Genomic DNA, 25,244 nt, shown 5'->3' with positions numbered 1-25,244 from the left:
AAAATAGTACGCAACCAACAAAAATGAACATTCCATCTCAATAAAACAACAATAAAAATAAACAACAACTAAAAATACCTGAAGAACAACACTACATTATACCTTAAGTATCAAAAACCGTAACAATAAGAATAAGAATAACAACAATGATGACGATAACAACAACAACATCAACAACGACAACAACAAAATCGACAACAACAACAACCACAACAACCACAACAACAAAAATAACAACAGTTACAGAGAAATTTTATATACTAGAAATGAGATAAGAGACTCAAAGATAAGTGTTGATTTGAGGTTCGAGCTATCTTCCTCTTTGGATAAGATGAAGAATGGTGTTCCTTTTGTTTGCTGGAGAAGAATAGTGTTTCTTTAGTTCACTAGGGCTCAAAAAGTAAATGAGACTTAACATTATAATAAAGGAATAAAATATTGTTTAGAGTTTTCATTTCAGTTTTTGGAAAAACCGAGGGAACATAACCGAGGTAAAAATTGGGTTCAAATTAATTAGGATTAAGTATGCTTTTGGTCCCTATAAATATCATAAATTTTATTTTTAGTCCCTATTAAAAAAATGACATATTTTAGTCCCTATAAAATTTTTACGCATGCAGTTTTAGTCCCTACTATTTTTTAAAATTTTGAAAACTGCATAATTACCTTTAAAATTTTAAATTTTTTATTTATTTTTTTCATACGTGTTTAGAAAATTATAAAATATTTCTTTACCAAATTATAGAATTTTTAATAATGAGAAGAATTAAATATGATTTTTTTTAAATTTCAAAAGTTAATGATAAAAGTAATGCAAATCTCGACTTAGAAATCAAATTTTGAGTTTTTTTTTCGAGGAACTTTTTATAACGTTATAAACATGTCTGTAAAATAATCATTCAAAAATACACATCGGTTTAACAGTAGCGACTAAAAATACGTACATAATAATTTTATGGGGACCAAAATATGTCATTTTTTTAATAGGACTAAAAATAAAATTTGAGATATTTATAGGGACCAAAAACATACTTAACCCAATTAACTAAATAAAATATTAATTAACATTTCATGTCAATTTTATAGAAAACCGAGAGATAAGATGATTTATAAAATAAAGGCGCCTTTTTTTGTTCTAAATAAAACATAAAATTGCAGAAGATGGAAATCAAAGCTCAAACCCTGAAGAATATTTTATGTTGGTTTCGCGCAAAACTGAGGTATAAGATTTAATTTTAACAAATACAAATGGCGCGTTCCAGGTCATTTGACCTCGTTTTTTTATCAGCTAAGGTGAAAATCCTGTTATGAAATGTATTATTTGTAGCAGTGCTTGCTACCTTACCAAGTTGAACCAGGGCTCTAGTATCACTTATTGGGGAGTTCAGGGAAGCCAGGAGAAATAACATACTCAATTCTCCATGAGAGAGAGAGAGAGAGAGAGTGAGAGAGAGAAGAGAGAGATAGATAGTGAGAGATATCACATATTCACCCAAAATATTAGTTAAAACATTATGTATATGACTCACCTCTCTTGTACTCCTCAAATGTGAGTTCATATCTTCTATAATAACATTCAGCACATAATCTAACTCACAATTCTCCACCAAGCCAAACAAGGAACTGATACCACTTGTTGGGGAGTCTGGAAAAGACGAGAGCTAAAACATGCCTAATGCTTTCGAGACACCAGAGATGGAGGTGTCACTTATTTTAGGTATATGAATCATCTCTTTTATAAATCTAACATGTTATCCATTCATAAGCCATGTGAGATTTAATCATTCAAACTCAACAACCAGGTAAACAACCAGGTGGTTTATATATGATACATTAATTTTAGATGTGACTAAATATGTTTATTGTAAAAATTCTCCAACACATTTTAAATATTCCGACCTTTCAATTGATGATTATTTGTGAAAATAATATTTCAAGCACACTCTGCTAAAAAGGATCGAAGAAATATTTTTAAAATGAGTTTCACAATTTATTAATACATATTATACTTGTTTTACTTAAATCAATTTTGTCATATATTAGTTTATTTTCTTTTCATCTTCATAGATCCCACTTACGCCGCCTTTAAAATTGATTTTTTTTATAAAAGAATTAAGAACGAAGGGATCTTGGAGGGAGAGGGGATAGTGAGGAATCATGCAAGATTTATTGTGTTTGTTAAAATACTATTTTCTTAGATCGTGAGAGAGGTGGTTTGGGTGTGCAAATGATGTGTTAATTTAATTTATCATTATTCGATAATTAATGGTGAAAGGTTAGAAGAGACAAAGACGAATTGTAGTTTAAGGTAATGAGAGATGCATGCAAAAGTCTTCTTTGTTGTGGAAGAACCTTTGTATTATTAAAGAAGAGGTTGAGTTAATAATGATAATTAGTTTCATGATGATCTTTGGAAGATGATGGGTAATGAGAAAGTGACACTTTTTTGTTTAACTTTGTGTGAAAGATATATTTTTTTGAATGTTAAATTAGATCAATACATTAATATAAAAAAGGAAAGAGTATATGAAACAACATAATCATGCGTGCTGCTTAGAATCAACAAAACTAACAAAAAACAAAGGTCGGGAGAAAACAGAACAAACACAATCAATAAATGCCCATGAAACAAAACACAACAAATCAACAAACAAAACCAACACAAAAGTAGAAAATACTAAATTTGAAGAAAGAAAAACACGACCACCTCCTGGCTGAAGTTGCTCACTACCAGAAGGTAAGAGCTTAAAGAAGGCAAACACGACCACCTACAAGGGACAAAGAAGAAAAGTTTACCATCCAGCTCAACCCTAATCTCAAACATAGATGATTGGGTATTGATTTCAATATGACAAGGAGAGAGTAGGAATAGAAGCATGAGAATAGACTCACTTTCATGCTTAACCGACGAACTTTCTTGACAAAAAATAATTTTATTCAAAAACATCCAATGATTAATCGACGAACTTTCTTGATAAAAAATAATTTTATTATGCATTTTCCAGATATCTCAGGCCACTGAATTTCATTTTGAAAGTAGACCTAAGCGAGATTTCTTACCTTGACCAAACCCTTGGAAAAACCTTATGAACCCCTAAAATAGAGCAAGCAAACAAAAGGGGTCTCCCCACCCACCTAAGCACTTTATACCAAATCAAGGAGGTTACCTCACAGTGAACAAACAAATGATCCACAGACTCTAGAAACTCTAAACAAAACATACATCCTCCCCGGATAACCTCAGACCCAATCCCCCACCTATCCAAAATTTCCTAGTCAAGAGTCTATCTTGCAACAACTACTAGGAGAAAACCACCACTATTGAAGGGCCACAACTCTACCAAACTATACCCAACACTTTTCGCACCCGACCCTACTATCCACCCCTACCACTAAAGATGAAAGCTTTAAGTAAAAAGAACTCACTAAAAAACCTTTCAAAAGATCGAGGAGTCAAACCCAAGCATATGTCTGCTCTTGCCTAACCTTTTCTACAATGGAACGAAGGAGCTCCACTAGTAGCTCTTCTTTCCAAATCAAGAAGGAATGCCTCCACCTAAAATCCCACCACTATTGAGCCCTTCGAAATTCTCCATCGACCCTACCATAAAATCCATTCTTTTGCTTAAAAATATTAATTTTTGTTGTGTTTACAAAAGGGACATATATATGTTTAGAGGGTCATGTTAACTCGTGACTTAAAAACATGTGTTAAGCAATTTAAAAATAAAAAATTTCTCTTAAAAATAATTATTTATAAATTTTTAGAAAATAATAATGCTAATTTGTGATCTAAAAAATGAAGTTGGAAAGTTTTCACTATGTAGCCAAATAAGCACTTCGTGAGTAATCTCAAAAATAGGCTATCATAATTTATTAATATTTTAAGATTATTAATAATACTCTCTTATTAACATTTATTTTTTTGGATAAAAAGTTAATGTGAATTACATACTCTAAAAATAGAGCCCATGTTGTAGCGGTGAGAAATTGAGACCGAGTCCATTGGATTGACTCAACTCGTATTTTAGTGAAAGTCATCACCGCGCTTTATTGTTTTCAAAGGAAATGGGAAAAAGAGCGAAATAAAACCCAAAGAAGTTTTTCAAATAAAAACTAATAAAACAAAACATCGATCTTAGGTATGGGGATCGGTTATGCAAGGGGACGGTATTAGCACCCCTCACATCTGTACTACTCTACACGAACCTTTTGAAAATATATTATTGTTTATTGCTATGGTTTTGTTTTGTGAAATAGAGTGGGATGGTGAGAAAAGAGTTTTATTATGCTCGACAAGAAACTGCATCTTGTGCATACATACCCCTTTTGTGTTATAGGAAAGTCAAAGCATTTATAGTTCCCCTCAAAAGGAAAATAAAGAGGCAAAGTGGCAAAAAATATTTTTGGATGCTAAGCTTTAACAATACAAAGCAGTTTTTTAAAATGCTAAGATTTAAGAATACAAAGCAAGTTTTTTTAAATGGGGGTTTTTGGTTGCTAAGCTTTAAGAATACAAAGCAAGGTTTTGAAATACTGAGCTTTAACAATACACATCAAGTTTTTAAAAGGAACCAGGATTTAAAAATGCAAGGCAAGGGGTGGGATTGTAAGCCTTAACAATACAAAGTATGGTTGTTTTTAAAAATGACTAAGCTTTAACAATACAAAGCAATATTTAAAAAGAGGGAGTGCTAAGCTTGAATAATACAAAGCACAAAGTAAAGAAGAGGAAAAGAGGTCAATACCTTGACAATTTTAGTCAATATTATACAATTCCTTTGGATTTGGTGACACAAGCAAAATCAATGAGGAATCAAGCAATAATAGCAAGCATCAATGGTAAGAATCTCAAGTAATATCGTATGAGATATGAGACATGTATTATGATTAAAGTCAAAGTATGTTAAGTATAAACAAAGGTAATAATGTATACAAGAAATCTCAAGTATAAGGGTTATGAATAAAAGAGAGAACATACCTAAATGTCAATCATATCAAGTATATATGAGTGTGAATGTATATGATTACATGGATAAATACTTTTATGGATGTATGGTTAATCAACAACGAATATCAAGCCAAAAAGTATATATAAAGTGTGTGTTAAAAGCATGTGGATCAACCAAGTATGTACACAAGTGAATAAAGTATGATCAATCAAAATGGAGAATGATGAACCTCAATCAAGAGGGATTAAAATCAATAAGTATCAAGTATATAAACATGGTGAAGACAAACATTTTGTTTATGTAAACATTTAATCACACAAGTTCAATTTTCAAAGAGTATGGTTGGTTTTATCATGGTATAAAAAAGGGTATCAAGGTGTGATCATGGCATTGAGGAACAAGTGAATATTAACAAGATGTTGCATCAAAGTCAAAGAGATAATTCATTGATTAAAATTAGGGTTTTAGTGTTCAAACAAAGTTCATTCATTTAAAAGTATACTAAACCCTAGGTGGAAAAATATTTGAATCATGTTATCAACTTCAAATGAATTTCAACTCAAGCATATTATGATCACATAGGCATAAGTAACTAATTAGGTAAAGGAATCAATTAAAAGTATTTCACAAAAGGCCCTTAAAAATCTATGAAAAAGTACTAGTTTTGGATTATATAAAAGTGATAAAATAAATAAATTTTTTGAGATTTTTAATATGTTCTCAAAGTCAAGGGAATGAATAGAGAGTGTACAAAAAATTAGGTCAAAATAAATTAAATTGCTTGGTGAAAGGATTAAAAGAAAATTGGGAAAAAAAGTAAAAGAAACTAGTGATAAAAATAAGGTTTGGCTGCCAACGATGTTGAACTCAGGTCACAGCCATGTCAAAGTTATACCACTGGGCCAGCGCGCCATAGGTGGTAACAACACACCTTCATTCAATTATATTTAAACCAGGCCAAAAATACATAAAATGAAAAAAAAGCATAAAAGTCTTGGGCGAGGGGGATTCGAACCCCAAATTCAAAGGTGATAGGCGCGCGTTTTAACCACTGAGGTGGTGATACATCCATTGTTTGAAACGCACCCATCACATTATATTTAAAACAATGACCAAAATTCAAAATTTATGAACTTCATCTTCAACCTCAAGCTTCTATTTTTTCAGAAATTCGAACTCTCTCATTTCTTAGCCATTTGCAATGATACAAACATCAAAGTTGTCCAAAATTTCAACACGAATTCAACCATGTAAATAACATAAATTTATGTCAACTATTACTCTCTAATTTCTTATAAAACCTTAAGAAACCTAAATATTCAAAACAAAATTAAATGACGAGTAGCAATAATTAATGAAAAATATATTTGGGGTTTTAATCCTCATATCAAGGCAAACATGATAATATTGAGAATTGTTTAAAATGGTACTCCTAACATGAAGTTCAAAGTGAAGAGAACTTACCTTTGAAGTGCAAATTGAATATGGAGTTAGAGCACTTCTGGAGATGATGTGATGATCCCTGCAGCTTTAGGCAAGTCCTATGAACTATTGCAATGCTCACTTTGCTTGGACAATGCCTCAATTCTTCTGCCCAAGTCAAGTTATAGAGCTAGAAAAGTGAGTTTAGGAGATGTTGATGGAGGAGTTTCAGTTGGTATTTAATGGTTGTAGTTGATTCTATATGGTGTATGAAAGGTGTTTGGATGATTGGTTTGCAAGAAACTTGCAAGGAGAATGAAATTTGAAGAAATGGTTTGAGAGCTTGCAACAATGGAGTTTTTGTGCAAATTCTGGTGTATTCAGTTCTGAGGCTTGGTTCTCTATTTATAGAGGTCGCAAATGGCTCATGTAACTTACACAAATTAGTCTTAGTTCATATGGAATGTTGGTTTGATCACTTGGTTTCAAGTTTGCACAAAAATGCATGCTTACTTCATGATGAAGAAAGGGAGCGATTCAAGGGATTTGACATACTTCTCTGACTTTTAGAGGTTGCTTCTGAGCTTTAGAGATTATGGAATCTAATTAAAAGTAAAGTATGATCTTGAATGAACAATGGTTGAAAAAGGTTGATCTTTATCAAAAAGGCTATGTGACTTTTTGAAAACTCATCCCGAAATGGCATTATGTGATGGATAAAGTCTCTAATCCTTGTGTAATGCATTAAGGATATATGTAATTGCTCAATTATGTTATGATTTCAAGTTATAGGACCTGTAAAGTGAGATATTATGGTATGGCAAGAGGTTTGCATCTTGGTTGAACACAAAAATAGACCTTAAGAACATCTTCATAGTGTCATCTTCACAAATTTGATTCTCCTTGCTCAAGTGTGGTAATTTCATGCTCTTGGACTTTTTGGAAAGTTGAGATTACATACTTCAACTTTCATGTTGGTTGCTTGAAGAGATTCATCTTGGATCATGGAGAAAAATGCCTTTAAACTTTGGAGAAAAATTTGTCTTAACACTTAGAAAAATTTCTAAGTGCTAGACAACTTTGAGATGTCCATTTGATCAATTCATAACTCTTAATCCATGCATTTTTTGGAATCCATCTCCTTTGGAAAATAAATAGTATGAAATGAGATCTACAATTTGATCTTTGGAGCATGAAAAATGGTAGCTTGATGAAGAAGTTACAAGTCTTCGAAGCTGGATACTTGAACATGACTTTTTTCCATAACTTGGAATTTTCTTCAAAACCCTACTTTCTTCTTTTGAAACTTTTGATTGATTTTTTGATTAAGCTTGATAAAATGAATTTCTTAATCATATTTTCATGATTTTTTATCTTAAAAATCCATAGTTGACCAAAAATTCCAAAAGTCAAAGATAAATCTTATACAATTGACTTTTACCAATTGAAAAAAAAAATGCAATTTTCCTGATACCAATTAATCAAGATCCTCTAGCCAAATGAATGACATGAGTGAGATATAATGAAGTATTTGAGGTCCTTGAATCATGCTTTGAGCCACAAGATTATGCTTTGACCAAAAGTCAACCTTTCCAATGAATTAGGTCAAAACCCTAATTTATGTACCAGATGATTTGAAAGTTGATGATCTTGAACTAAAGCATTCTTGATCTTGAATATTGATTAGGGAAATCACTTGAGCATATGTGAATCTTGAGTCCCTTTGTAAACCATAAAACCCTAATTTCCGAAGCCCCTTGATCAATCACACATACCTTGTGAAATAAGCAAACAAGCAAACACATTTTTGTATCTTTGGTTAGCAAAAGATGCATGAATGATTTTGTTATATGAATGATGATCAAACTCTAATGCAAATGAAGTGGGATCTTAGGGTCAAAAAGTGGGGTATGACACATATAAAACAATGAAAACCACATAAATTTCAATAAATAAAAACATATTGAACCCAAAAGCACTTAAATGAGATGGAGGGAATCTCATTCAGCTTAACCAGTGATCTTGGATTCGAATCTAATGTGCAGTTTAGTTTTGTTCGGTTAGATTTAAAACTAAAACCGAACCAAATCAAACCAAATAAATGCGGTTTAGATTAGAGGTCTTGAGTTCGAATCTAATGTGTTGTTCAGTTTGATACAGTTGGCATTTAAAACTAAAACTGAACCAAATCAAACCAAATCGATGCGTAAATTAGATTCAAAATAATTTAGTCTTAAATAAATTTATAATATTATATTGTGTAAATTATATAAATTCATTCTTATATAAAAATGAATTACTTTTAAGAATACAAGTTTATAATATATGATTTGATCAAAAATGAATTCCTTTTACAATTATAAATTTATTTAAGTTTATAAATTTATTCTTTTTTACCATCAATTTTTTATATATAAAAGTATATAAAAGTAATATAAATTAAATCTTTTTTATATTTTCCTTATCAACATCAATAAATTAAAAATGAAAAAAAATAGTTTAATAATTTATTTTAAATACAAATAATAATATTTATAAATAAATAATTTTATGATTATATATAAAATACAATAAATATCTTACAAATATCTTTTATATATATATATATATATATATATATATATATATATATATATATGTATATATATATATGTATATATATATATATATATATATATATATATATACATATATATATATATATATATATATATATATATATATATATATATATATATATATATATATATATATATATATATATAGGCATGTAAGATTTTGTAATATATTATAATTTGGTTTGTTTTGCAGAATACAAACCGTAAATCAAGCTAAATCCCTCAGTTCTATTAAAAAATGGCTTAAATACATCCTGATCAAATGAATTTTTTGCGGTTTCAATTTGATTCGGTTCAGTTAACAGTTTTCTATTGAGTCGTTTTGGTTTTGAACACCCCTACGGAATAGTGTTAAATCTCTTAAGGAGAATTAGTTTCTATTTTGATCTTATAAAATATAAGAGATTAATTTATACAATTGCGCACGGAGGATATCGAATTTATAAAACAAAACTTTTTTTTCGAACACTTTTCTTAGTTTTTATATCCAATGTAAGATTTTTTTTTTAAGTAAAAATGTACCGTAGTACCATAATTTATATTTAAAATAAATAAACAAGTCTTATGTCTTCTGAATGATTTAGAATTTTTATTGAAGTAATTGAATCCAATAATCAAAATTTGATTTGAAACAATGAACCCCACCAAACAGAATTTCGGACATAAATTAAGAAGAAACAAAAATTGACACATAAAAACAATTACAAAAGCATATTGATATAGTAAGTCATTATTCATCTATATGATGGCACTGTAATTTGCTTGAGTAGTACACACACTGTCACATGGTGACAAAGGCACGTCTCTTTGCTTAAAAGAGGGTAACATGAGTGTTAATAATGGAGATACGGTATTCTCATTCCAAACAGGTTGAGGAGGCATGAGAATATATAGACTCTAGAGAGGTTTATTGACCAGGAAAAAAACAACATGGAGAGGTTGATTTTGTTGCATTTAGTTATGTAGAATGGAAAATGATAACGTCTAGGATGAATGCATCACATGAATAGGATGGCTATGGTTTTAGCATATCCATTAAATAGAATTAGTTAATCAAGTCAATAATTCACATTGATTATCTTGGTTGAAATGATAGTACATGATAAGACAACGAAATGTTTTCATGGGTTAATAATACCTTGTTTTTTCTCGATTATTTGGGCCACTTGTGAAAAACTTCTTATAAAAAAAACAAAAAATTTCTCATAACTTTCTCTTGTTTTGCTTTCTCATTAAACTTAATCATCAAAAAAAAAAATTAACGTGACATCGACATTATATTTTCTTTTGTTATTTTAAATTTAAAATACTGGCATTTAAATTTGATTAGTTAGAAATTAATTTCGGCTAATCTTTTTCTAATGACATTTGCCTTCTCAAACCTTAAATGATCATAAATTCACCTTTATTTCATTGTTTTCTCCCCGTCCACACTCAATATCTCAAAATTCTAAATTTCAACTAGAAAAATGCTATTTACACTAGTACAAAATGTTAATTTACACCTGTTTTTTATTAAATTTACACCCATTATTTTTAATAAAAATCGGGTGTATATCCACAGGGTGAGAAATGTCTAACGAATTTACACCTGTTATTTTTAACAAAAATCGGGTGTAATTGGGCATAATTACGTTTTTAATTACACCATGTTTTAATAAAAATTGGGTGTAATTGGGCGTAATTACGTTTTTAATTACACCCTGTTTTAATAAAAATCGGGTGTAATTGGGCGTAATTACGTTTTAATTACACCCTGTTTTAATAAAAATCGGGTGTAAATGGGCTTAATTACGTTTTAATTACACCCTGTTTTAATAAAAATCGGGTGTAATTGGATTTAATTACGTTTTAATTACACTCTATTTTAATAAAAATCGGGTGTAATTGGGCTTAATTATGTTTTTAATTACACCCTATTTTAATAAAAATCGGGTGTAGATATGTTTTTAATTACACCCTATTTTAATAAAAATCGGGTGTAAATACGCCATTTATGAATGAACAATTATATCTATTTACACCCTATTTCATATACACCATTTAGTTATATTTCATTTTCAATTATAATATTGCAAATACTATAAAATCATACACATAAAAATCATATTTTAACTAAATCAAAATATTTTTAATATTAACCAAAAAGTATACAAAATCATGTACAATCATAATATTTCAAGTATTATAAAATCATACACATAAAAATTATATTTTAACAAAGTCATAACACTTTCTTCATATATAATTTTACGCCATGCTTGACGGTTAGCTTCGGTGTTCTCTAGTCCAATTGAATCCAACCGCTTTCCGCATGTAACATTGAATTCATCCAAAATACCACGCCCTAGAGAAGCAATTGTTTTCTGTATGCAAAAAGCAAGACACAAGAAAGTGTTATTACAAGAAATTCAACACTTTTCATTTATATTATATGTAAGCTAATATAATGAGTACAATACTACTATTAGGATGTTAAGGTAATCGAAAGGGAGGTACATTCTGTTGATGAGTATATAACATGAGGGAATAAAATAAGCTCAGTGATCCTATGAATTATGCAATATGAAACATGAGGGAGTAAAATGAGTAAAAAACATGACTTACCTTGAAGTGAAAAAGAAACATGATCTTCACAGGTTGGAGACTTTTCCAGAGTGGGATTAAGCTCGTCATCACAAAGCAAATCAATGACAGATAACTTGGGGTCTTTGAACAACGAAAAATAATAGGTGAGAGGAAAAATATTGGAAGATGAAGGATATGGTGATAAAAAATAAAAAGAAAAGTTAGATGTTAAAGAATTTCTAACTTTACTGAGACACTGCCTGGCATTGCAGAAAAGATGTCTCCTTCGTCCCTCCCTTTCACTATTGTACAATTTTGGGGAAATTGATAATTTTAGTAAACAGAACATAAACAAAAAAGAAGCATGAAGTCATCAAAACAGTAGAAACAAGAAAGCATCAAAACAGTAGTTAAATCATGTGAAAAGGCATGATAAAACTTGTTATTTTTATACCAATCTACCTAATTTTATCTTATCTTTGACATAGTTTGTTTATTTAATGATTACCGTTTACACGTATAGATTACAAAAATCACCTAAGTATCCTAAAAATAATATGTGGCTAAGTGGATGTTTGATCAGCTTGGAAAGAAACAAGGCAATCCATCAATGCTCACAAGGTACAGAATACTATGGTAGTGTTTGCTGCAGAGAACAAAATGAAACAAAGTGGGATTTGTTAGTTTTGAGTCTTACTTTGAACTTTCTTAAATGCTTGGACCTGCCAAAAGTCAAAACACAAAGATACTTACTTACAAGAATGACAACAAAAGGAATGATTCATAGAAAGGGGAAATAGATAGAATGAAATGCATTGGAGTGAATCATAATTTCAGGCATAATATTAAAATATACCAATCACAAAATTGGAGAAAATTGCTCGTAGAATGTTCGGAAGAGAAGGACAGCTTCTTTTGCCATTATACCTCCAGCACATTTGAAACCCCTTCTAGGTGGAAAAACAATGTTAATGAGAAGAAATTTAAGAATTACCAATTTATTAACAATAAAGGATGTAGTGGAGAGCTATATGGAGAAGCTTAAATGTTGTTTAGTTAAAATGCATACTTATTAGGTGACACGGCATCACTTAAATGCAATGATAGTATTGATCCACAACCTCCAAATTTATCATTTGAACAGCCATAAAACACTTCCTTTATACCTGATAAATTATTGAATTAGAAAGGATAGCATAAGGACCAGATACATAAACAATTGATGATTTGAAGGAGCATACCTAAATTTGATAAAGCAGATGCACACATTCTGCACGGTTCACAAGTAACATAAAGACTGCAGTTTGAGAATTTTTTAGCAACTTCAGTCATCGAAAGTCTGTTTTTCTGCCACTGTTCTAGAAGCAGGTCTATAGCTTCCATTTCGGCATGTCTTGTAGCCTGTAATATATTGATTTAGTAATAATAACAATAAACTATTCAGTAATATTAATGTCTCTATATCTTAAAACACTAAACTTCCAAAATCCAAATTTTATAAGAGCTAGCTTCCAAGGTAGAAATGTATAAAATTCAAAAGTAATTCATGGTTCTAGAAAGCATATTGATTATTAAAGGAAGTGCTTCCAAATATGAAGATGACCATATATAAAAACAAAAAAGTGACCCTGATCAGATTACATTTCGTGTCTCGGTAGTTCGATTCCTTCCTGAGGCTATAACCATGCCATCCTCAACAATTACACAGCTGTCAACAGATATTAAAGCTATATAGAATGCATTTACATGACTTGATGCAAACATCTAGCATCAAGCATCAATGTTGATACTGGCCATTACACTATCTAACACTTTCTAATATTAACAACAGCAATCAATTACAAGTTCTAATTCCGGTGGCATTCAAGCATTTTGAAATTGCAAAGGTAGCTTACCCGACAGGTACTTCAAGGGCATCCATAGCTAACTTTGCCTGTCACATGAAATAAATGGAATTCAATTCTATAAAATAAAAGGCATGAGAACACACACTAGAACCTAGACTACAGACGTGTAATTAAACTAATCTCATTAATCAATTAATTAACATCCAATACCAGTGTCAAAAGGAAAATGAAATACACAATTTACAATCAGAACAAATATGAAACATAACAGGTATCAATGAAGGAAAATGAAATACACAATTTACAAACAGAACAAATATGAACAAATATGAAACATAACACGTTTAACAAGTGTCACGCTTTCCACGAAAAGTACTACTACATCCCTAAATGATAAAATAATTTCTGATATCAACCATCTAATTGCAAACTGAGTTACCATATAGCAGTGTTGTTAATATCGGATCGCGGAAAATATCGGATCACCAAAAACCCGATATGAGAAATATCGGATATCGTAACGGGCAAATAGCAGAAACCATAAAGGCGGTTAAAATAAATATTTATATATAAAATAAAACATGAAACACATATAAAAGCAACTAACATAAACAATTATTAAAAAAGTTTTGATGCTTATCCGCCACTTTCCATACTATGACAAATGTATAAAAACTGAGGGTTTAAGGACTTACTAACAGAGAACCCAATGGAATGGAATGAAAAGAAACTAGTTTGAGCAAACTAGAAGAAATGAAACCAAAAAACAAAATTGAGAAGAAAACAGAAAAGAAATAGGAATTATCTGGACGAGATGAATGACCAAGAAGAATGAATGTGAAGAAAGAAAATAGTGAAGAGAAATTTATGGTGATGGACTATGACTCCTATTAGTCCTATATATAATCACACCAATTAATATACCTCTTCACATTCACTTCTATTTTCGAGACTACCAAGATTATGTTAATATCCATACAGCTCTCCACTTTATTACTCCCTGCGTCTCACAATAGGTGTCCTCTTTGCAATTTTGAGACGGAGGGAATATTACTTTACCTCTTCACATTTTCACTTGATTAGTCTGCACCTCTTCACACTTCACAGCCTACTTACTAATTATTACTTGCCACCTCTCCACCTCTTCGTAGCCTACTTTTTCCTTCCACCTCTTCACATTCAATATTTCAATTATTTTTTAATATAACTTATTAAAAAAATATCAGAAAAATATAAATTCTGATATGAACTTCAAAACCGGTATACCGGTATACTAGAAAACGGCCGAAATGCGGAGCGTCGCAAAATTGAAACGGAATATCGGATATCGTATCGGATAGGCAAGTTCCGATATGAAAAACCGGTATATCGGCGATATAACCGATATTTAACAACACTGCCATATAGAATGCATTTCCATGACCGGATGCAAACATCTAGCATCAGGGATCAACGTTGATTAGTGGTCATTACACTATCCTAACACTTTCTAATCTTAACAACATCAATCAATGACAAGTTATACTTCTAGTGGCATTCAAGCATTTTGAAATTGCAAAGGCAGCTTACCCAACAGGTACTTCAAGGGCATCCATAGCTAACTTTTCCTGTAACATGGTCATGAAATAAATGAAATTCAATTCTATCAAATAAAAGGCATGAAAACACACACTAGAACCTAGACTACATGGTTCATAAATGGAAAGCAAAACCAATACTTAGCAAAAATATGCCATGCAATTTCTCCACTCACAATAAGCACCTTCCATTATTTTAAATTTAATAGTTAAGAAAATCAGTAGTTAAAGAAACCCCATAATCCACTACATTATATTGTTAAGTTATGAAATGTATCAATTGAGTTTATTACTCATGAAAACACAGCCTAACTAGATGCATCATGCGGAAATGATTGGCGAATACAAAGTGGTCTTAAGAATGTTACCTGCTGTATTGCAAGTTCCATGAATACAAGAGTGTCTGGAGAAGTCATCTTAAGCTGGTTTATTAGGAAAACAATGATGCCGAGAACAATGGTTCAGGGGAAAATTTTATCTTGTTCTAGAGGCTGATGTTCTGCATATACAACAATTATATCAAATATTATCCTATATCGATTTAACTCACTACTACCACATTGGTTTACAGTTCAACAAATCCAATCCGGTTCTGGTTCATTTCATCCCTAACCTAACCAAAGTGGTTCTTTGAACCAGTTCACCGGTTCGATAACACTAACACCGAACTGTTACAAGATGAGTAGCTTAACCAAACTGCTAATGTATAAACTGAATTGATGCCAATTTTAACTCCAATCTGTCCCCATACCAAAACATAGAAAAATCCAATTTAATAATAACAATCGATGAACAAGTAATGGTTTCAACAAAATTGATTCTTTTCAATTTTCAGAATTTTATGAAAGTAAGGCACTCACCCTATGATTCAGATGAAAGACCGATTGACGAGATCATGAAAACAGAGTTTGTTTCTTTAATGGAGGTCCGATGGCCGGAGATGGGAGGAGAGATGGCGACGGCGACGGCGAAGCTAGGGTTGAGGGTTTAGGTTTAGAATCGGAATGGGAAACGTGTTTTTCTTCAATGCTGAAGCAAATCCCCATGAATCTGGATCTAACAGAAACCGCGTTTACACACATTCGATTTTCATTGTTGGAATGAGAGAGTGGATTTTGAACAGTTAGGTTTTAGAGAGATAGTGAAGAATGATTCAAAGATCAAGAGTGGCATTGCTTTGGGCGTAGAAAGCGCCAAACTAAACGTTCTCAAATCAATCTTGTATTGAAATTATTCATAATATTCACAATATTCACTTAACTAGTTATTAAGAATAATATTTTGAGTTATAAAAATAAATATTTTTTTAAGTCAATTTAAATTTACACCCGATTTTTAATTTAACGGGAGTAATTGAAATTTAAATATAATAATATTTTTAATTTACACCCGTTTTTAAAAAATCGGGTGTATATTTTCACATGATCAATCATAAATTTACACTTTATTTACAAAAGTGCCACCGTATTTCTTATTTACACCCGTTTTTAGTATATTGGGTGTAAATTTTAAAATTATATTGTTCATTTTGCACTAGTGTTATACATTAAATCAATGTATTAATACATTATACACTGTTCACAAATATGAAAACAGTATTTTTATATTATTTTGATTAATAAAATATTAAAATTTGATCAATATAGTTAAAATTTTGGTTAATATATTCTAACATAAAAAATATATATTTCAGACTTATATTAATATTATATATAAAGTTGTTTAATACAGTTTATAATTTGGTTAATGAGTTCTCAAACATAAAAAAAAATAAATAGTAAAATAAAATTGATTATTAAAGTATAAAAGTTGGTTAATACATTTATAATTTAGTTCCAAAATAAGATTAATAGTATATATTTTATTGGTTAATAAAATAGTGAAAGCGATTAATGAATTATAAGAAAAATAATTGGTTAATCACATATATTTTTGTGGTTAATACAATTGTGAACTTGGTTAATGACACAACCTTATATTTGTGTTGTAAAATAAATTTTAAAATATATATATTTTTAATAAAAAAGATTGTTCACCGTATAAATACGGTTAACAGTACTGTATACGGTGTATGTATTAGGTGTAAAAAGTGATGTACACATAGCAATGTTTTTTCAACAGTATTAGACCTTCAAACTTCAAACCTCGTCGCGTCAGTATCTTTGTTCACTTGAGAAAGAAAATGATAATTAGTGTGGATATATGTGCTTGCATGTATTCTCAAGATAATCAAAGGTGATAAAGTTTATGGATAGCAAAGTTGCAAGTTAACTGAGTACCTCTTTAATTTAGATGATGTCAACACTCAAGATCAAACGATATCCAATAAAATCAGTATCTGTTGAATATAGCTTAAGCAATCAAAGATGGACAAGATAATTGATCAAACTATCCTTCTAAATCAAGCTATCCTTTTCAATATGCTTTTAAAGACCAAGACATCTCTTTGAAGTCAACAATGTGGTCCAACAACATTCTAGTGAAGACTTCTGTTTCTAGGGTCACTGATGGTTTGACCTTTCAACTATCATATGCTAGTAATTAACATGAAGATATCTTAAGAATCATTAAAAAAATTCAAGGTTTTTGTGTGATGCTAAAGAAAAAGATAATGATGTCAATACTTGAAGCTTCAGAGTTGTGAAAGAGAAGAAGTGGGAAAGCTTGTCTGGTCGTGTCCGTCTAAGTGACTAGTTTCTTGTAAAGACACAAAGGATGTTTTTGGAAGTACTATGGCAAAATCACACACACTAAAAATATTTGAGAAGTCTCTCATATTTTGTTAAACCACCTAAAAATGTTTTTATAGCATAACTAGTTTACTAGTAGAGTGTCTGGTTTATTGGAAGCTTTTTTCGAACAAAATAATCGATAAGATCATTAACCTTATAGATCATGTTTTGCTTGATCAAGTCTAAATGAAATTCGATCTCACTTTCATTTCTCTAATCATTTTTACTAAATCTCTCATTTTATCACATGTATTTTAGTCATAGTGCTTCAAGAGTATTCTTGAGTATAAGTGAGGATCTTTGTTATGGGTGAGGGTAAAATTGTAATTTACCAGAATTATAATCATCCATTGAGTATGTATTTCTTCTGTAGGAAGTTATATTTTGTTATGAGCTAAACCAGAAAATGTTCTTGTTTTGTTTGGGGGATTGTCCTAGGAAATTTTTGTTTGGTTCACAAGTTTCTCCAAGAAGAAAAGCTCTTTTTTGATACGTGAAGAACAACCACTAAAATCTCCACAAAGGTTCTTGAGATTAGTTTGATTAAAAGCTCTATCAGTTCGAGATCAGTCCGATAAAATCTCACTTGGTTCATGAGTTCAACCTAGCACAAGCTCAGTTGGTTTGAGATCATTTTGTATAAAATCTAAACTCGGGCCGTGGTCAGCTTGTATAAAACCTTGATTTAGTTTGGAGGATAGCCAACTCAAAACGGAATCTTTTTTGAGATCTACCCATGAAAAATCTATGTTGAGTTTGGAGGATAACAACTATAAGCCTTGTTTATTGTTAGTTAGATTTTGTCTGGTCGTGGGCATATCCTTGTAAAATCTCTAAAGTTTATAGCTCTCTAGTGTTATTCTCTTTCCCTTATCTCTTTTACTTTTTGGGAATTTTCTTTCCTCTTGTTTTTCGTTGCTTATTTACTCGTTTGTTTTCAAAATATTTTTAAATTCTATTTTTACAAATGATTTTATTTTAAATCATTGTTTTTCAAATCTCCTTAATTTTCCTCTCCCCTCTTGTGTATGGAGTCACTTGTCTAACAAGTAGCGTTAGAAAATTTTATTTAAAATCATTGTTTTTCTACAACTTATTTTAACAAGAGGACTTTAATAAACACATCTCCACGTTTTAATGGTGTAAGGTTTGAATTATAGAAAGCTAGAATTAAAAATTTCACTTAAAATATTAGTCTAGAATTGTGAGAAATGATAATCTATGATTAGTTTATTCCTACTCTTTGTGTTATTGGTCAAGTAACAGATAAACCTGACTTCTTTTGGACCAAAGATGACAAGAGAAAGTTTGAATTAGATTTTAAAGCTATTTTTTTTTACTATACCTTTAAGTGAAAATCAATTCCTTTATGTCCTAAATTATAATTCCTCCTAGGAAATATGAGACACTCATGAAATGATCTATGGAATCTCTCCAAGCATCGAACAATAGGGAATGAATACACAGAGTGAAGAAGTTGAAACATCACATGAATGTGAATGCTACTTTCACATATGATGTTCAACCTTTAAAAATATTAGAAGCCATGTAAGAACGTTTGTCACTAAAACATATCTAAGAGTTAATAAATCAAATAAAAAACCTTATCTAATCCTTAAATCAAGAGAGGGAATGTTTATAAATTTCAAGGAAACTCCAAGAAGTAAGAAATCATCGAGAAACTCAGCAAGTTGATTCAACTGTTAAAATATGAAGATCTCCTATAAGAAACTTGAGTAACTTCATCAAAGATCTCTTTTGAAGAATAAGGAGATAAAAGTCAACTCCGACAATTTCATTTGAAAGAATAATCTCGGTACACCAACGGTCATCAGAGAATCCATCGTCTAATAATGGAGAAGTGTCATCAAGAAGAATATATAAAGAAGAAAAGAAGTATTATCCATGGTAATACTCGAAAGAATAAATGAGAAAGAAGTTTTAACAATCAATATCATTGAAGGCTCAACATCAAGGATAAATCTTGAAGAATCAACCTCTTTGTCCAATATCAACATCAAGGATAAATCTTTGATGTTGATTTCTTCATCTTCTTTATTGGATAAAGAACTCTACATAAAGGAAAAATGTTCATCTTTGTTGTTGGATGAAGAATCTTCAAAGCTTTATCCTTGATGTTGAGTATTAAATCCAACAAAAAAGATGAACATGTTTCCCTGAAGGTCTCAGATGAAGAAGATTGTGAGGTAACAACTTTAGCCTACAAGTAACTATTTAAATTGAATTCTAAGTTAATCGAGGAACATGACAATATTGAAATGCGTAACTTAGAAAGAGATAGCCCATTTGGTAGTGAAGTTAAATTTAAGGAGTTAAAGCACGAGGTTTCTATTTAACTCCCTAGATTTCCCACGCATCAAATTATAAAATAAATCAAGTATGGATCACATATTCACATTTAGGATGATACTCATCATCAAAAACACATGTTTTGTAACACATTCAATTAAATAAAACATTCACCTACACCTGTCATCGTATGTTCAGCTTCACTTAGGGTGTCATCTCAGCAGAATTTCATCACTAAGCATGCATCACATTAATATAACTCATAGAATAAACCTTTACGAATCACGATCAACAAAACTCAAAACATTGAGAGTATATCATCTCACTCACCATTAACAAAATATAATGATATGGCTATGATTTTAGTCATATCTATTAAGTAAAATTAATTAACCAACTCAATAATTCACATTTATTTACTGGTTGAATTGTTTCATGATAATAAAATGAAACATTTTTATGGGTTAGTATCTATTTTTATTCTAGCCATTTAGATTCCTTTTGAAAATCTCATGAAAAAACCACAAATTTTCTCACTCTTTTTTCTTTTGAAGATTCTTTTGTTTTGATTTCTCTTTAAACTCAATCATCAAAATAATTAATGGGACATTAACATGTTGCATTTTTTATCTTACATTTAAATTTAAAACACTTAGCATTTAAAATTTGATTAGTCGGAAATTAATTTAGGCTAATTTTTTCTAATGACATTTTCCTCCCTCAAATCTTAAATCCTTAAAAATTCACCTTTATTTCATCAGTTTTTCTCCCTTCTTCGTTCAATACCCTAAAACTACAAATCTAACCGATGTTGGACTTTCAAACTCCAACCCTTATCGCGCCAGAATATTTGTTCGGTTGAGAAAGAAAATAGTAATTAGTTCAAACTCAAGCGTTGTGCATTTAAATGGAAGAATCACTCCAAAGTGTGGGCATGAGATTTCTATGAAGTTGTTAGTCTCAATGTCTAGTACAAATCCAAAAAAGAAAAAAAAAAATTGGAAGTAAATTTTTGTTGGGTAGTTCTCTAATAGGTTCCATTATTTTTCTCTCCATTTGGTATACTAAATCAATTCATTATGTTAAACTTTCTATGAAAATTATTTTTTAACAGAAAGAAGAAGATTGTGAATTATTTCACCCGGATGATGAACTGTTTGGTGTAAATGATAGAAGTGCAATTTTTGCAAAAGATGATGATATGTGCAATAGGTGTAACGTGATGATAGATTACTGGAGGCAATTTTGCAACGATTTTGTGAAAGAATTTAGAAAAAAATCGGGAAAGAGTTATGCTAAAAAAGACTGAGAAGATGAAGAAGAAGATTGAGAGCGTAACAAAAATGATGAAGTTTCTCATCCTAGTTGTTATCTGTTCTTTGGTTTACTTTGTTCTATTTTTTAGGTGTATGTAACAAAAGGGGGGAATCGATGAATGTAATTTGAGTCAACTATTTTAAATGTTTAATGTAACTTTATGTTCAATGAATGAAAAATATATTTATATTGTGAAATATGCCTTTGGCTTTTAGTTTTATATATTTCTTAAAATAAACAATAAAAATAAGAATTGCACCAAAAATAAATTGCATGTACTTTAAGTTTCTTTAAGTTTAATGTTTAAGCATTAACTCAAATACGTAATTTTAAATATTAACTCAAATATGTACATACAATAGACACAAAATGTCTAACATTACTTAATATTATAAGTTTAACACTTAGAAGTATTAGTCTAGTAAAATAAAATAAAAATACATAGTTTCTTTAAGTTTAATGCTTAAGCACGAGCATAAAACAACATCTAACTCATTTAATTTTGTCGAACTCATCTTCATCTCCATCATTCTCTTCATCATCTATGTCGCCCTCTTAAAGTTCATCACCTATGTCATCCTCGTGAAGTTCTTCACCTACTTCATCCTCATCACGTGAATCATCCTCTTGAAATTTTTTACTTACGCCGTCGTCCTCAGCAACATATTCATTGATACCTTGGGACATAAGAAAATGAAAACAAATCAACCAAGATAATTCTTATAAAAATCTAAGCCACAAAAACTACAACCGAATGCTCCTACTAACAGGGGAGCTAGAAATATCATAAACAACCAACTGCCTAATCAAGTTCGGCATACATTCTTCAAAGGACTACCTTTCCCGACTTGTAGCTCCAAATTTAGCTAAAGTATCCGCACACCTATTTTCTTCTCTATATACATGTTTCCATTTAACTTCCTCAAAATTCACCATTAACACGAGAATTTGTTTGAATACAACCATACACTCCATATTTGGAATAGATTTAAACTCTTGGATTTTTTTAAGAACAAATATATTACTACCAAGATAAAACCATAAATCTGAGTCATCCGGCCCAAACAAAAAATGGAAGTCATCCAATCAAAACAACTAACCTAACCATTAAATTTACAAATGAATATGCGGAGTATTGAAGAGTAATTCAATATTCAGAAGATGAGCATAAGAAGTTCTGATGTGAGCTGATCTTCTGATGGTTACTCAGAAGATAGTGTTGACCAGAAGATGTTATCTTCTGGGTCCCATTAGCTTAGCTGTTTAGTAGTAAGGGTACTTTAGTATTTTGTAGTACTGTACTGTTTGTGCCCTAAACTTGTTCACTAAGTTTAGTCTGTTAGGGCTTAGGTGGCAATTTTTCTTTTGTATAAATAGCCTTGTAGTAGCTATCATTTATCAACGATCAACAATTTTATTCTCTCTCATTAATCTTTGCGTCGTTATTCTCTTTGTCATCATCTTTATTTTTTGTGCACCAACAATTGGTATCTAGAGCTCCGGTTCCAAACACAGGGAAACACGAGTGAACATGAGTTTGTGTGACTGTATGATTGATTTTGTTTCTAGGAAACAAAGTTGTGATGAATCACATTTTTTTCTTGGTTGTTTATGGGTTGGGAAACACTGTGTGAGTGTGAGTGAAATCTGTTTTTGTCTGCACAAGTTTAAAGATGAGTGGAAGCAACTTGAATACCAAACTTCCAGTTCTTGATGGTAAAAAATGGAATAGATGGATGATTCAAATGCGTGTATTATTTGGTGCTCAAGATGTTCTAGATCTTGTCACTAGAGGATATGTTCCGGTTGCAGCGGATGCAACGGAAGAACAAAGAGAAGCGTAGAGAGAAACAAAGAAGAGAGATCAAAAGGTGTTGTTCTTCATCCATCAGTGTGTGGATGTGAATGTGTTTGAGAAGATTGCTGATTCTATGACGTCAAAGGAGGCATGGGATATACTGGTCAGGTGTTACGGTGGTGACGTATCAGTGAAGAAGGTGAAGCTTCAATCCCGAAGAAAGAAATATGAAAATCTCAACATGAAGAACAATGAGAAAGTCTCTGAGTATATCTCTAGAGTGATTTTGATCACTAATGAGATGAAGTCTTGTGGAGAAACCCTTTCTGAACAAGTAATCATAAAGAAGGTATTGAGATCATTGACTCTTCTATTTGATTACATTGTTGTAGCCATTGAACATTCTAAAGATCTGGACACCATGAGAATAGAAGAGCTGCAAAGTAGTCTAGAGGCGCAAGAGTTGCGTCTGACTGAAAGAACTTCTGAGAGGGAAGTTGAGCAGGCTCTGAAGGCTTCTTTTGTCAAGAAGGACCAGAAGCTGAAAAAACATGGTAGGTCGCAGAAGTCAGAAGTCTTCTATTCTGATGAGGAAAAACATCAGAAGGGAAAGGAGAAGTATGACAAGATAATGGTTCAGTGTTACTGTTGTAATAGGTTTGGCCACTTTGCTAAAGATTGTTGGTCAAACAAAGAAGAAGCAAAAATAGCTAGAGGAGATTCTGATGATGAACTTGTGCTATTAATGGCTTATGAATCTGATGAGGAACCTGTGAGTTTGTCGTTTTCTGCTTCTGAAGGGGAAGAAAATAACTCTGAATATTCTGAAGGAGTATTTTTATATGATTCAGAATCAGAAGATGACTTTGAAGATTCTGGAGAAGAGTCAGAATCTGAGGTTTCTGAAGATGAGTCAGAGTTAGAAGATGACTCTGAAGCTGAAGACAAGTCAGAATCTGAAGGTGATTCTGAGTCTGAAGGAGAATCAGAAGATGAGTCAGAATCTGAAGAAGATTCTGCTTCTGAAGATGAGTCAGAACTTGAAAGTTCTGAAGAAGAGTTAGAGTCAGAAGATGAAGAATCTTCTGGAGACTCTGAAGATGAGTCAGATGGTGAATCTGATTCTGATCCAGATTTTGATAATGATCAAGAATCTGGTGGTGGCCATGTTTCTGGTGTTAATCATGACGTTGAAGATGGAACTTCTGAAGGCGGAGCTTCTGAAGGTAGTCCAGCTTCTGACGGTGGTCATGATTCTGAAAGAAAAGATTATGAAGTTGGAACTTCTGAAGGCAGAGCTTCTGAAGGCGATCCAACTTCTAAAGGTGGTGGTTTTGAACAAGACCCAGAAGTTAACAAAGGTGGAACTTCTGGTGGTAATCAAACTTCCGAAGAAAATCCAGAAGGAGATATGGTTCCAGAATCAGAAGGAGATTCTGAACTATTGGGTATTGAAGAAGCACTCGAGAAGAAAGGCTGGCTGAATGCCATAAAAGAAGAACTTGAGGCTTTAGAAGGAAACAAGACTTGGAAGTTAACTAAGCTTCCAAAGGAGAAGAAAACCATCAGCGTCAGATGGGTTTTCAAGGAGAAATCTGCATTTCTAAATGGAGTATCAGAAGTTGCACACTGTAGCAACCAAAAGAAACTTGCAGATGTTCTGATGAAGGATGTCAAGACTGAACACCTTATCTGTTTGAGGGATGAAGTTGGTGTTGTAGATTTTGGCTAGCTGAATATGAATTAAGGGATGGTATTGAAGAGTAATTCAATATTCAGAAGATGAGCATCAGAAGTTCTGGTCTTGGCTGATCTTCTAATGGTTACTCAGAAGATAGTGTTGACCAGAAGATGTTACCTTCTGGGTCCCATTAGCTTAGCTGTTTAGTAGTAAGGGTACTTTATTATTTTGTAGTACTGTACTGTTTGTACCCTAAACTTGTTCACTAAGTTTAGTCTGTTAGGGCTTAGGTGACAATTTTTCTTTTGTATAAATAGCCTTGTAGTAGCTATCATTTATTAACGATCAACAATTTTATTCTCTCTCATTAATCTTTGCGCCGTTATTCTCTTTATCATCATATTTATTTTTTGTGCCCCAAC

The 25,244-nt window shown here is 31.3% G+C and overlaps 1 protein-coding gene across 1 annotated transcript; it reads right to left on the bottom strand.

The window, feature by feature from the left end:
- Positions 1–12,419: 12,419 nt before the first annotated feature.
- On the bottom strand, positions 12,420–15,407 carry LOC131605666 (tRNA-specific adenosine deaminase TAD2-like). The gene is made up of 5 exons (XM_058877998.1): positions 15,353–15,407; positions 13,456–13,493; positions 12,802–12,961; positions 12,630–12,726; positions 12,420–12,510 (listed from the first exon to the last, which is right to left on the bottom strand). Exons 3-5 carry the CDS (start codon positions 12,941–12,943, stop codon positions 12,420–12,422), a joined length of 330 nt encoding a protein of 109 aa, XP_058733981.1. The 5' UTR covers positions 12,944–12,961; positions 13,456–13,493; positions 15,353–15,407.
- Positions 15,408–25,244: the final 9,837 nt, after the last annotated feature.

The sequence above is a fragment of the Vicia villosa genome, linkage group LG5 (assembly GCF_029867415.1).
Source record: "Vicia villosa cultivar HV-30 ecotype Madison, WI linkage group LG5, Vvil1.0, whole genome shotgun sequence".
NCBI lineage: Eukaryota > Viridiplantae > Streptophyta > Magnoliopsida > Fabales > Fabaceae > Vicia > Vicia villosa.
Note: the sequence above shows the minus strand (reverse complement) of the source record. Positions and strands in the feature narration are given on the sequence as shown.

What these genes read in the sequence shown, in the direction of transcription:
- LOC131605666 (XM_058877998.1), bottom strand. Translation starts at nt 12,943, where the DNA reads ATGGAAGCTATAGACCTGCTTCTAGAACAGTGGCAGAAAAACAGACTT. An exon ending in ATCTGCTTTATCAAATTTAG is followed by an intron (nt 12,727 to 12,801) that starts GTATGCTCCTTC and finishes ATAATTTATCAG; the next exon opens with GTATAAAGGAAGTGTTTTAT. An exon ending in GATGCCGTGTCACCTAATAA is followed by an intron (nt 12,511 to 12,629) that starts GTATGCATTTTA and finishes TTTTCCACCTAG; the next exon opens with AAGGGGTTTCAAATGTGCTG.